This window comes from Cantharellus anzutake, assembly GCF_015039405.1.
Source record: "Cantharellus anzutake strain C23 chromosome Unknown EI90scaffold_11, whole genome shotgun sequence".
Lineage (NCBI taxonomy): Eukaryota > Fungi > Basidiomycota > Agaricomycetes > Cantharellales > Hydnaceae > Cantharellus > Cantharellus anzutake.
The window spans coordinates 96330-109833 of record NW_024066961.1 but is presented as its reverse complement, the minus strand read 5'-3'; the positions used below and the strand labels follow the sequence as shown (position 1 = coordinate 109833).

The window sequence follows — 13504 nt, the reverse complement described above, 5'->3', positions numbered from 1 at the left end:
ATTTATCACTTCTTTTAACGCGCTAAAAAACCCGATATTTCCTCTCCCAGTTCCATCGTTTCATCCGATATTCATCCTCCTGCTCAACCTTCCATATTTTATATGCAACGGCCTCAGGCCCTTGGAGGCTCGGCACGTGCCTGAGATTCTGTCCCTTAGCTGTTATCGCCATTGAGGCTAAAGGCTGGCGGTCTTAGGCAAAGGATTGATGAACTTCTCGCAGCAGGAGACGACATGGTAATCACCATTCTCACTGCGATCGATTCTGCAGCTGGTGTGTGCTCATGTGCAAGTACCATGGTTACCGTCCAACATGAAATCTTTTGTCACCTCGAGACAGTTCGACCTTGCTGATCGTTTTCTTTCGCCTGATTCCCCTATCGATCATCCCAGCATGGATCTCTCGGATGATGCTAACGTGCAGGACTGTGCTCTCTACATCCATATGCAGCGACGCGAATTGAAGGAAGTGCATCTTAGTTTGGAAGCCAGCTGGAGGGCAAACTTGCTGGAGGACAAACTTGCCGGTGGCCTGTTCATTTGGATCAATACCGCCTTCCGTTACGTGGAGGTGCGAGCGGTCCCCCTATGAAGATGCTGGATACTGGTATTAACCGGTCGAAGGCATCGGCCGAGAGAATGATGGATAGGCTCTATACGGACATCTTGGGAAAGTGTAACTGGGATAAGGAGGACTTTGTGCATGACTACCCAATGTCTTGTTTCTGAGCTTCACACACTATAGTTCGCTGTTTCACTCTTCTGTCTATGTGAAGCACTCTCACACTCGGCCGACATTCAAGTTCCGAGGCGCTTCCGCTAATCGAAGAAAGCGTCAAACTCTACCGGCAGCTCGTTGTTTATCCGGGATTACACACGTCAAATTCGGCCATCTCATCTGCATCATGCTCTTTCTAACCTCGGACGCTACTCTGAGGCGCTCCTGTTTATCAAAGAAAGCGTTGAACGAACTTCACCGTCAGCTCCCTGCTGTTGACCTAAAATCATTCACTCCGGTCCACACTTGGCTATGTCTCGCTCTTTCCAAACTCGGACAGCATTCCGAGGCGCCCCCATTTATCGAAGAAAGCGTCGAGCTCCAGACTCGTACCCAGTCGTCGTCGCTCCGTGGACGCGCACTGCGCACACGCAATTTCAAGTTGGGTTTATATTAAAAGTCACAGTCACCTTTACATGATGCATGAGTAGTCATCTTTTGTATTGAACCCTTAAAGTCACATGTGCCGGAAATAGAGTTAAACCCGATCACCTACTCCGAAAACCAGCGTGCGACACTTCGCTCCAACGACTGGCACAAAAGTTGGGTGGCGGTGTTTTTCGGCAGCATCCGGGACTGAATTGTTGAGTCCACACAACTTGTGTGCAACAGATTAGGTTGTAGTCCGGTGCATTTTTAGTGTCAACTCACATAAGATTTGTACCCGACCCACCCCAAAGGGTATGAAGGGCTGCGGAGTCAATAACCTGAGCATGCAGAGAATCTAAGCCTTATATATTACTTTGAGAGCATTACTGTGTTGGTGTGAGTTAGTGCAGATGGTATAGCGTTCGCTGAGGCTATGCACTTTTTTTGCTTGCTCGGGTTCGACTCCCACTTGGTAACCTCCTTTTTTTCATGCATCACCCCTTTCATACATGCGACAAATTTCCGTATACATCACCAAGAAGTGAGGAATGAATGAAAAAAGGAAGTTACCAAATGGGAGTCGAACCCGAGCAAGCAAAAAAAGTGCATAGCCTCAGCGAACGCTATACCATCTGCACTAACTCACACCAACACAGTAATGCTCTCAAAGTAATATATAAGGCTTAGATTCTCTGCATGCTCAGGTTATTGACTCCGCAGCCCTTCATACCCTTTGGGGTGGGTCGGGTACAAATCTTATGTGAGTTGACACTAAAAATGCACCGGACTACAACCTAATCTGTTGCGCACAAGTTGTGTGGACTCAACAATTCAGTCCCGGATGCTGCCGAAAAACACCGCCACCCAACTTTTGTGCCAGTCGTTGGAGCGAAGTGTCGCGCGCTGGTTTTCGGAGTAGGTGATCGGGTTTAACTCTATTTCCGGCACATGTGACTTTAAGGGTTCAATACAAAAGATGACTACTCATGCATCATGTAAAGGTGACTGTGACTTTTAATATAAACCCAACTTGAAATTGCGTGTGCGCAGTGCGCGTCCACGGAGCGACGACGACTGGGTACGAGTCTGGTCGAGCTCCGGCGTCGACTGGTTGCCGATCGCCCTAGATCACACGACTCACATTTAGCTATGTCATTCAATAATCTATATGATGCTCTTTCCAATCTCGGGCGCCATTCGGGGGCTCTCCCATGTATCGAAAAAAGCATCAAATCCCAGTGCCAGCTAGCAAAGGTCCATTACATACCAAGTTTGGAAACATCACTCGATAATCTATGTGCTGCTTTTTCCAGACTCGGACCGCACTCTGTTTCAGGCTCTTTCCCGACTTGGACAGCATTCCAATGCTCCCACTTGTTGAAGAAAATGTCAAGCTCCGGCGCCAGCTGGTTGCCATTTATGTATCCCAAATTTAGCAACATCACTTGATAATTCTACTCCGCTCTTTCCAGACTCGGACGGCATTCCGAGGCACTCCTATTTATTCGAGAAAGCATCGAGCTCCGATGCCAGTTAGTTGCTGTTCATTCAGGATCATACACCGGATTTAGCTACGTCATTCAACAAGGTGTCTGTTGCTCCTTCCGATCTCGGGGAGTATTCTGAGGCTTTTCCATTTATCAAGGAGAGCGTCGGGCCTTGGCACCAGCCAGCTGCCATACACCTGGGATTACATGCCTCAGGCTTGGCCACACCACTCAGCTTGCTCCGAGCTCGGACGGCATTCCGAGAGTCTCCCATTTATTGAAGAAAGCGTCGGGCTCCAGCGTCAGCTCGTTACCAGTTAGCCAGGATCATGCGCTCCAGATTTGGCAACGTCACTCAACAATCTTTCATGCACTCTTCCCCAACTTGGACAGCAACTCCGAGGCGCTACCATCCATTAAAGAAAGCGTCGAGCTCCGGCGCCAGCTGACTGTCGTTCACCCAGAATCTTACACCCCGGATTCGGCCATCTCGACAATCCCTTTCCACGCTTGGACGACATTCCGAAGCGTTGCCATTTTCGAAGAAAGGGTCGCGCTTGCCCCAGGATTTCACAGCCCAGACCTGGCTATGTCACTCAATAATCTATTTAGATCTCGGACGGTATTCTGAAGGGCTTCCATTTGTCGAAGAAAGCGTCAGGCTCTGCCGTCAGCTGGTCACCGTTCACCCAAGACTGCACACCCCAGATTTGGCCGCATCGCTCAACAATCTCCGTACTGCTCTTTCCGAACTCCGAGGCGCTCCCATTTGACGAAGAATGTGTCAAGCTCTACCGTCTGCAGCCCACCCGGGATCGTATACCCCAGATCTAGCCGCACCACTCAGCCATCTATATTTCAGTCTTTCCCAAGTCGGACAATATTCCGAGGCGCTCCCACCTATCGAAGAAAGTGTCAAACCCTGCACCCAGAGTGACACCAGATTTGGCCGTATTACTCAACATTCCGAAGCGCTGTCATTTGTCAAAGAAATCGTCCAGTTCCGGCGCCAGCTCGTGGCCATTCGCCCAGAATTATACACCCCATATTTGGCTACGTCCCTCAGCTACCTATATTGCTATATCGCGCCGTTTCCCAACTTGGATGCCACTCCGATGTTGTCCGAGGCACTCCCATTCACTGAAGAGAGCGTCAAGCTCTGCCGTCAGTTAGTCGTGGTTTACCTAGGATTATGTACCCCTCATTTAGCTGCGTCACTCAACCACCCACACCGTGCTCGAGCCGTATTCCAATTTATCGAGGAAAGTGTCGAGCTCTGCCGTCAGGTTCATCCGGAATTATACGTCTCCCGTTTGACCTTTTCACTCGAAGATCTGCAAGACGCTCTTTCCAATCTCGGCCAGCGGGAGAAAGCACCAAGGTAATTTGAGTGACACGTCATAGTTTCTCTTAATTTGCTTCTGTTGCGGTTGTAACTCGAAATCCTAACGTCAAGAATGCTCATCTATTCACCTACGGTATTTTGCCTCTTGCCGGTGGCATTCTATTTTTACACACGCAGCATTATATGCAATGTGGCAGGAACTTGGATAAACAGTCGATTCGGGCGCAAAACTGGTGCTGGCGCATCGTGAGCCAGCCAAGACCGCACGCATAGCCTCCATTGCGCTATGCATTGGGATGCAGAAACCAGTTCATCGAACCTTCGTCTGAATCGTGCAAATCGTCATGAGGATAGTATCTTTATAATTATCCTAAACCATGAATTAAAACATCGATGCCTTGGCTCAATGCTGATGGGAGTTCGGTATGCACCGCAGGGTCGATTTGGATCCCTGGTGCAAGGATCGTGTATTGATTCCGTTGCTACTACCAAACCAAGAAGATTTAAGGTGCACCGAGTGGGTGGTGACCGGCGAGAGAGGCGCCTTCGAGATGAGAGCGAAGATGACGAAGCAGAGGCTTCAATTGAAAAGAAATGTACAGAAGATCCACGGGTCCAATAAATGCAAGAATAATTTTTTCATTCGGATCAATCATAGATCGGGAAGGGTACGTAGTTATCTGTCAACATTCCATTAGTCGTCCCAGCGTTGCATGCAGAGAAGGCCCACTTACCGATCAAGAAGCAACTCGAGCTCGCGTGCACCAACCTTCCTTTACTCCGTCCTCTTCGGCTTCTTAATACCACCAGTACCAGCAGATCCGGCATTCCAACTCTTCCGCTCCTTAAAGTTCTGCCCAGTTCTCACACCTTTCCCAATAACACTCAACATAAACCCTAAAACTCTTTGACTTATCTTCACAGGTAACAAAATTGCGCCAAACGTATATTCCACCATTCTCGCCTGAAGTCCGCGGCAAGAAAATAAGGGGTAATCACCATACGGTACGTTCCCCAGGACGGCGTCCGATCGGGATCTTGAGCGTGTTTTCAACTTCCCACCAGGGACCGTAGAAGTTCTTTGAAGAGCGGCTTGCGTGGTTGGTGAAAGAGGGTTGGTCCAATTAAATGTTTCCTCATTCTCACGTAAAGAAGATAGCTGAAATGCATTCCCAGAAGATGAGAGTCGTTTTTGAGCCGTCGTGCCATTCCCTCCCGTCCAAACCAGTGGATGAATATTAGGACGTGTGCTGGCACCATCGAGATTACCGTGAACGTTCCCTGGCGGTGGACCAAAAGAGAGTTTTGCAGCTGTGGCATTTGCAGAAACGAGAGCATCATTGGCTTTTTTCTCATTTGCTTCGAGAAGATTAGCGATATTTCCAAGGCTACGCTCGATGCCTTCAATCCGTGCTTCCACGGCGTCGCGTTGTTCCGTATGACTCCTTTCTTCGCCAGCTCGTCTCTCAGCTTCCCCTTCCAGCCTACGCTCTAGATTTGCCAGACCCCTACCAGTCTCATCCAGGCGGACCTCTATATCCGACCTCAGACTTTCCGAGGAGCGGGCAGCATTGCGAATGGTTGTCTGAGCATCTTCGACGACTTCTTCCTGAGTTCTTACACGAGCTTGAAGCGCAGAAAAGGATGTTTGAAGTGTGCTCAGATGTGAAGAGACTTGGGAAAGAGCAGCTTGAGTCTTATCATGGTTTTGAACTTGGGCCTCCAGTTGAGCCTGAATGGCCGCTTCCTGCTGGGCGCGTTGCTGGATGTTGGTAGGACTATGAGGGGTGGTGAGACGTGTAGAGAGCGTCTCCAATGATGTGGCAAGTTCGTTGATATGTGACTCCAAAACGCTGATCCTTCCAGTGGAATCTTGAAGGTCACGGCGAGTATTATAGGTTTGCTCCTTGGAGAACGTGATAGCAGCTTCGACGGCTTCCTTTGTTCTTTGGTCCCTATGCTTCTCCCTCTCGTCTTCCGAGATCGTTCTTCGTCCTCGACCCCTACTGTTCACTTTTGGAGCATATACAATATCATGGAGGGCTTCGGTACGATTTGTAAGTAGGGAAATTAGGTGGCGCCATGGTCGGATACCAGTGGCGAGGATGAAGAGCCCAGTGGAGAACCACGAGATCGATCCCGAGGCGCTCATAATGGAGCTAGCGTAGCAGAGAAGCATAGTACCTATGAGAGGAGTCAAGAGACAGAGAGCAAGGTAGGTCTGATTTTCATCGATGGGTTTCGGAAGGGAGTACATATCAGTAGTATTGAGGATACGTTGATCAAAATTGGGGAACATGTATCCCAGAGATTCAACGGTGTGGATTGTCGTATAGAAGTCAATACGTATAGCTTGTTGGCGAATTAAAAATCGTACCAATTCAGCGAATCGTAACTCCGAACGGGCGAGCACTCGTATCTGACGAATATGGTCTGGCTCGTCTTCATCTTCTGATTCGAGATCTTCCTCGTACCCTGAAGGAGGACGGCGGGCACGAGAACGGGTATACAGCTCCCAGGGTGCTATGACGCACATAGTTGGTGCCATGTGGTGAAACTTGAATGAAACAACATACTTTTGATGAGAGCGCGCAGGTAACTGTGAGGAGGAAAGGAAGTGAGTCTGAGAAACACTTTTTGATGTGGTTTTCGACAAACTTACTAAAAGAGTAATGCGAGTATGAGCGCGTCACGGACATAGTCGCCTGCAAGATCGGGTTACCGAGACAGACCAGACTAAGTTTAGGCATTGTAGCTTACCTCCAGTAAGAAATGAACCTATAGGAGGCAGAAGCGTTAAAGCCAAAGGGCCATCAAACCAAGCGGAGGACTCTTCTGGTTTATGCTGGGTATTGCCGTTGTCAACGTCATGCCTAGAGGGTCGCCCAAGACGTTCCTTCCGCTTCCTAGTCTTACGGATATCATCCGCTGAACGCGGAGTTTCCGTTTCATCATCGTCAACATGTGGCGCTTGTCGTTGTTTACGGCGGCGCGGCGGGTCGTCCATGGATTGCATGGTTAACTCGCTGATTAGTTTAGTCAGCCGGAGAGTGCCAGCAGTGGAGCCTCAGGCTATATACTTATAAGGGCAGCTCGCTCAACAGAGACAACCAGGAAAAGCATCTCCGTGTCAAGTTATTGGTAATCACGTGAGGCGGCTTTGTTCCCCACCCCACGTCTGAGTCCTGTCCCCGGACTTCCCAGGCCCTTCATCACCCCTAGCAATGCAGTAGGAGGGCATGGAGCCGAACTGCAGCGCTTGACGATGTCCCCGAAATCGAGCGATTCCCTCACGTGCTTGCCAGATTTCCTCTTTCTGCAGTCCATCGTGACTTGGCAATTTGATTCTCGCAGGGTTCTTCACCGAAAGTGAAAACATTGCCCGTCACTGGATCGGTTGATTGGGGGCCGGCGTCTGCGGTGATTGAAAATTACATCCTCCGAGTAAAAAATCTCGCGTCCGATTTGGATGAATGTCGGAAATAATGTTTATGTAAACGCTTATTAAACGCATTCCATCGTATCAAAAACGTTTCCCATACAGCAAAAACCCCGTAAACAATTGATCAAGTGTTTGCAACCCAACCCAAAACGTTGTACGGGATTTTTCCGACAAATGACCCAGATGGTCATGTGATTGACAAAAAAATAGTAATAAATAAATGGTGAGCACCCAGCGTTTTTCTAGATAGTGCGTTCCTTTGACAGATTTTTCTTGTCACTCTGAAAAAGCCCTTCAACTATGGAGAGGCGCCAAACTCAACGATCCCACTCGGCAACTCCCAGAGTGGAAGACTTGGCACGTGGGTCTAGACTTGGATTGGATGCAAAGCGAGCCATTCGCGTTGAACACGCTTATGTCCCTGGTGGTTCGATCGTTCTGGTTATCTATGTCTTCCAAACGAATCAACTGGGAACTAGGATTCTTCACCTGGTCGGCATCAGTTGACAAAACCATCCGTGAGCGACATTCTTGCTGTCTTTGATCGGCACCGCCCTGCTCGTTATATTCACCAATAACTCCGGCCTTGATGCAAATCATGTTTGGCGTGTCCAGTCGTCAAATGTTTGGAGCAGAGCCTTTCTCTCCTAGGCAGGACTCCAGCCTCTATGACTTCGGCATATTATATTTCTCTCCCACTCTCACAGCCAAATGTGTTTCCTTTATTACACATCTTGACCCCCCGGGCTCTGAACTGTGTCCGGAAAATGACCTTTTTTGATGGAATCCTCCATAGCTTTCGCGGGCAGAGACTGCCTGAAGGTTTGTTGGGAAGGCCAGGCTCCCCAGGGGTTATTGAGTCGACGCGTCTGGGCTGAATCAGAGACTGCAACCTCGGGGAAATGCGTTCTCGCACTGGCGAATCATCTCGCTCTGTGGAGCTCACCTGGTACGGGTATACCCCGTTGCTCTTAAGTAAGCCAGTTCTCTGGAGGCGCGCCTCGTTCCGTAGGGTGCTACTCCAAGTGTGCAAAAACCAGTTTGTCTGGTATGGCCTTTTCAAAACCGGAATTCCGCTCCGAATTTCACCCGAAAACCGCGGTCAGACATCTAAATCTGCGAAAAACGGTCTGAAACCGAGAAGCCGGCCACCAAATGAGAGCTGCTGCACTTCCACAAACAGCTAGCAGATGAGCCCCTCGCCTCAAGACTAAACATGTAAAATTAGCTGATGATTATGCAACACAATTTTCATGTTTTTCTCCCCTCAGGCTCCAAAGATTTCACTGTCGAAGAGTTAAGTAACCAAAAAAACTGAGAATCGGCTTCAGAACTAATAGGCCGAAACACTGGAATATCTCGTCCAAACACCCGCGAACGTCGCATCTATAGCTGCATCGCAAGATTGATCTTGCGCTTATGCTCTGTGGCCTCAATGGCCAAACACCTGTCATTTTACTGCGAGGGGTAGAACACATGTATCAAGTTGGATTTGGGAAGTGGTTTGGACCCAAAAAGTGGGGGGGGGGGGGCCGAACATCTGGTTTTCTTGCGGAATAACCATGCATGGTTGAGCCAGAAAGTCAACACCTAACATACGGAAACGTACGGAATACATGACATGCTCAGATGCTGGGTCCAGCAAAAGCACAGACACCGTGACATACATACATCTTGTATCTGCCCCCAAACCCCAACCGCGTCCCGTCTGCACTCGCCGAAGATCTGCAAATCAAAAGGTGCACCCCCTGGAGGCACATTTCAGGAAAACATCTCGAGAAATATCCAGTCGCCAGGGATGAGTCCGAAAGTTTTTCAAATGTTTTTCTTCCGCAGTCATATATACACAGAATACAAGGCCCTTGGCCCCAAGAATCTTGGTAAGAAGTTTAACTGCCATCTCGGACCGGGCCTTCCATAAGCGAGCAAGTGCCTGTGCCAACCGCATTGCATTGGCTCCCAAAATAACAACCAATCGGTCAGGGACTGGCGTAGTATGTAAGCGAGACACGTTTTGACACAATCCCTCAAACTGAATGTGCATGCACCTTCGGTACATGAATAATTAGACGCGTGAAATGGTCAAGGGTAGGCTATTAGATGTTTGCATGCCAGTGGCAAGTGCTAGAAAATGAGTAGCGCTTGGACTTGTAGGGCAATTTACAGGAGAAGGTGGTCGTGCAAGTTATGGGTGACGGATGAGGCTCAGGCTCAAGGAACCTAGCACAGAGGACAAAAGTGCCGTCCGACCGTATCTGTATATACAAGGACCCTCAGGCTGCGGGCACGCTGGAGGGCCGGGCGGGCCCTCGAACTCCGTCCTGTGTCAGGGTACTCGTACGTACGTACGTACTTATCCCTGATGCCATTCGATGGAGCACAAGCATTGTCGAAACCACCCATCACTGGGTGTAAAAAAACCGGTATTTTTTCTGACTTTCTTTGTACTAGAATATTCACAACCCACGTGCGCATGACTACCAACATCCAGCTTCATATTGATCACACTCGGCCTCTCAACAATCAGGGGTACTTAAGGTTCATTATCCTAATGCAGGCATTGCGAGCGCAATTTTGGCAGGGTCGTGTTGTTGGATTTGGTTCCGGAATCCCACGGTCAGCCAATTCTACTCTTTCCCACGAAAGAAATCCCGCCGTATTCCCTTCCTCAGCCAATAAAGAACTGAGGCCTTGCAGCTGATTAGAAAGGAGAACTGGGACCTGGGGCTTGATCAATACGCTTATTGTAGGGCAAATTTTCGTTCTCGATATGCATTCTACTCGCCGTTCACTTGCATCTCGTGGCACTCACGGACCCAAGCTCTTCAGGATGGCAGAACCTTCCTCTTCGATTGTCCCACTTGTAGAATCATGGAGAACTCGTAGAAGATGCAAGAACACTGGGCATCTTGGTGAGGTCTGGAGTCGCTTTCTCTGGGCTCCAACTTCGCGCTTTGTAGCCACTTGCTGTCTTGGACATAATCTGCGGTTCCCCTCTCGATGGACGCCGAGAATACATCTAAAAGTTGCCTCATGCTGCGTACGAGCTTACTCTACCTCTCATCACGAGACCATCACGCATGACCCACATGCACACGAAGGCAGTTCCAGTGACCGCTTGAAAACTGAACGGGATGATCATCATGAAATGTCGGACGAATCACTCCACCGAAAAAGAAAAGCGGAATGGAAGAGACGTCAAGGTGTGCGTTTTTTATTTGCTTCCTCCCTAGTTACCGTCATCCCCCAAAAATGAACGTTCTCCTCTTTGCCATCTTTCTCTCTTTCATTCGAGAACCGACCCGCACAGCCCAACAAATTGATCGGTTTCCAATGGACATCCAGTGGGATGGATGGATCAATTAGCTTTACTGATAGTATTATTGATGTTATTGATGCCGTACAGGGCTCCACGTTTCGTGATCATGTCATTGTGACTATCCAAGCAGGTAAGTTAGGACTTATCTCGCTAGAGCTGTCTAACGAACGTACCTTCATCTACCCCGACTGCCGCCAACATCATTTTTGTGTGAATTGGACCAACACTACGGGAAACGCTGGAACGGTTTCGTACTATCGTCGATCAACGGCAAACAAACAATTCCTGCATCTCATCATCCCTATCATTATATCCCGATTCTACCGCCACAATACATTTTTTTCATCTTCTGTGGGAACACTTTTGGAATCATATATTTTTTTCGTAGGTAAGGGCGGCGATGGAGCGGCGGCGTTCCATAGAGAGAAATACGTTCCCGTGGGCCCACCTTCGGGAGGAAATGGGGGACAAGGAGGATCGGTATTTATCCGCGCCAACCCTTCTCTCAATTCTCTTGCTCGGGTGTCAAATAAAGTTTTCGCTCCAAATGGAGAGAATGGGTTAGGGTCTTGGAGACATGGGAGGAGAGTTGAGGATACGATTATTGATGTCCCTGTGGGCACTGTCGTCAGAGAGTTGAGAGAGGTCAGGGAGAGAGAGGAGAGGTGGGAAGGTTTGAGTGAGGAGGAGAGGGCCGCCAGGGAAAGGGCTGCGCTTTGGGTGCATTATCCTAGATGGAGAGAGGAGAACGAATCGGGTAGTAAGGCGTTCCTACAGGCTCAACAAGCAATCACTAGGGAGGAAGCATTTCGTAAGAAAGAGGAGAGGAAAAGAAGGCTCCAGTCTCCAATCCTTGTCCTCGATCTAGACAAACCAGACGCCGATTTCCACGATCCGGCCTTTTCCAAGAATCGATCCGCATTCGCTGATTCTAGAGGCGGCGTGCTGGTGGCGCGAGGAGGCCAGGGAGGTCTTGGCAATCCTCACTTTGCGTCATCCACCAACCGTTCACCCAAATTCGCCACGAGGGGAAGGCCAGGAGAGAGAATCACTCTATCGCTCGAACTCAAACTTTTGGCGGACGTGGGGCTCGTGGGATTTCCGAATGCGGGCAAGTCGACCATGTTGCGTGCTATCTCTAACTCTAAAGCGGAAGTGGCTTCTTATGCGTTCACGACGCTGAATCCTCAAATTGGAGTGGTGCGTGTTTGGGATGATGGCACGTTTGGGGACCCGCCTATGTGCAATGCTCTCACCCCGAATATGGAGGGTCTATCCACTTACGGAACCCATCATGACCGCAATAATGGTGAGCACGCGGTCCGTCTTGATAAACAGGGCACCAATTTCGTGGAGGATCACCGGGATTTCGAATATGAAGCTAGTCGAGAAGTTGAAGGTGTGTACTTTGGGGATTTCTTTTTTTGGTTTTTCATTTGCATCGTCCCGAACCATCCGGAAAGCTAACTATACACTCTACCCACGGATCGGTCGTTGTTTTTTCTTTTAGGGTCGGGTGTACGTTCAATGACATCGCTACCATCTTTGCGGACCGAAACGATGCGTTTTACGGTCGCTGACAATCCAGGACTAATAGCGGGTGCTTCGGAAAATGTTGGACTTGGTCATTCATTCCTCAAGTCTATCGAACGATCACTCGCGCTGGCATATGTGGTCGATTTCTCCAAGGAAGCGCCATGGGAGGATGTAAAAGTCCTGAAATCAGAACTGGAGAGGTATAAAAAGGGGCTCAGTCATAAGGCCTGCTTGATTATTGCCAACAAAGCCGATCTGGCAACTCCGCTGTCATCAGGATCGTCATATTCTGATTCTTATGATGCGCGCAATCCTATCCTGACCACTTCCACCCCATCCGCATCAACAAGAGAGAAGGAAGAAGAGGAAGAGGTGCGGGCTGCTTATGAGAAGCTGGGGCGTTTAGAGGCGCATGCTGAACACATGGCAGCTGTTGCCAGGAATGAGAGAGATTCGGCGGCACCCACACGCTCGGGTACGGCTTATAGTTCAGGGCGGGCCGATGATGATTATCCACGAAACGACTGCGGATTATGCGTCATTCCCGTATCGGGGAAGTATCGAGAGAATCTGGGACCTGTGGTGAAGAGGTTGAGTGAGTTTGTCAGACGTGCCAGGGAGAGTCGGGAGGATGGAGGTGTATAAAAGGAAATTGGGGATGAAGATCAGGAAGTTCAGCAGAAGTGTCGCGGGGGGCGGGAGGGGAAGGAAAGGGAAGGTTTCGATAGGATGGGAAATTTGGAGGTGGTGTGTGACAGGATGTTACGTAGGGATATCGATAGGAGGTTGTTGCAATGCCCCCTTTTGTGGCGAAGTTGCCATCTTTGTCTACATGCAGCCATGCGTGGTGGGACGGGTAACTATGCTGTTGTACATGGGTGCAGGATGGATGGGCCATTGCAGTTCCCCAGGGAAGATGTGCATGGGACGTGAGACGATGGGATGTATGGTATCATGGTATCGCTTATGGGTGCGAACGATGATGACGAAGTTTTAGTTGTCGCTTGTTCGCTTGCACTTTGTGAAGGGGATGAACGTGTATGGATAGATCGACCACTTAACTCCTCGGACTACGGGCAATTGAGTTCATTATCAATCATTTGCATCCACTTCTGAATGACAGATAAGGGAACTGGATTGGTCATCCTGTTGATTATCTAATTGCCTCCTTTTATATTATATTTTCTTCTTTTGGGCGCGCCCCAGTCATGAACCAGTTGCATATGTT

General features: G+C 49.3%; 4 protein-coding genes across 4 annotated transcripts; 3 read left to right on the top strand and 1 right to left on the bottom strand.

The window, feature by feature from the left end:
• Window positions 1-313: 313 nt before the first annotated feature.
• On the top strand, window positions 314-729 carry EI90DRAFT_3014082 (uncharacterized protein; the record flags this gene model as incomplete). Its single annotated transcript, XM_039056739.1, has 2 exons — window positions 314-571; window positions 625-729. The coding sequence occupies 2 exons, from the start codon at window positions 314-316 to the stop codon at window positions 727-729; spliced, it is 363 nt and encodes a 120-aa protein (XP_038919090.1).
• A 2431-nt stretch (window positions 730-3160) lies between these two features.
• Window positions 3161-4343, top strand: EI90DRAFT_155431 (uncharacterized protein). Its single transcript, XM_039051900.1, has one exon. It carries the CDS (start codon window positions 3414-3416, stop codon window positions 4017-4019), a length of 606 nt encoding a protein of 201 aa, XP_038919089.1. The 5' UTR covers window positions 3161-3413; the 3' UTR covers window positions 4020-4343.
• On the bottom strand, window positions 4323-7244 carry EI90DRAFT_3287418 (uncharacterized protein). The gene is made up of 6 exons (XM_039067055.1): window positions 6740-7244; window positions 6642-6684; window positions 6556-6578; window positions 6357-6502; window positions 4714-6200; window positions 4323-4659 (listed from the first exon to the last, which is right to left on the bottom strand). Exons 1-5 carry the CDS (start codon window positions 6993-6995, stop codon window positions 4755-4757), a joined length of 1914 nt encoding a protein of 637 aa, XP_038919088.1. The 5' UTR covers window positions 6996-7244; the 3' UTR covers window positions 4323-4659; window positions 4714-4754.
• Window positions 7245-10251: 3007 nt separating this feature from the next.
• On the top strand, window positions 10252-12921 carry EI90DRAFT_2911955 (uncharacterized protein; the record flags this gene model as incomplete). The annotated part of the gene is made up of 5 exons (XM_039054440.1): window positions 10252-10626; window positions 10828-10870; window positions 11129-12049; window positions 12251-12545; window positions 12627-12921. 5 exons carry the CDS (start codon window positions 10252-10254, stop codon window positions 12919-12921), a joined length of 1929 nt encoding a protein of 642 aa, XP_038919087.1.
• Between the last annotated feature and the right edge of the window lie 583 nt (window positions 12922-13504).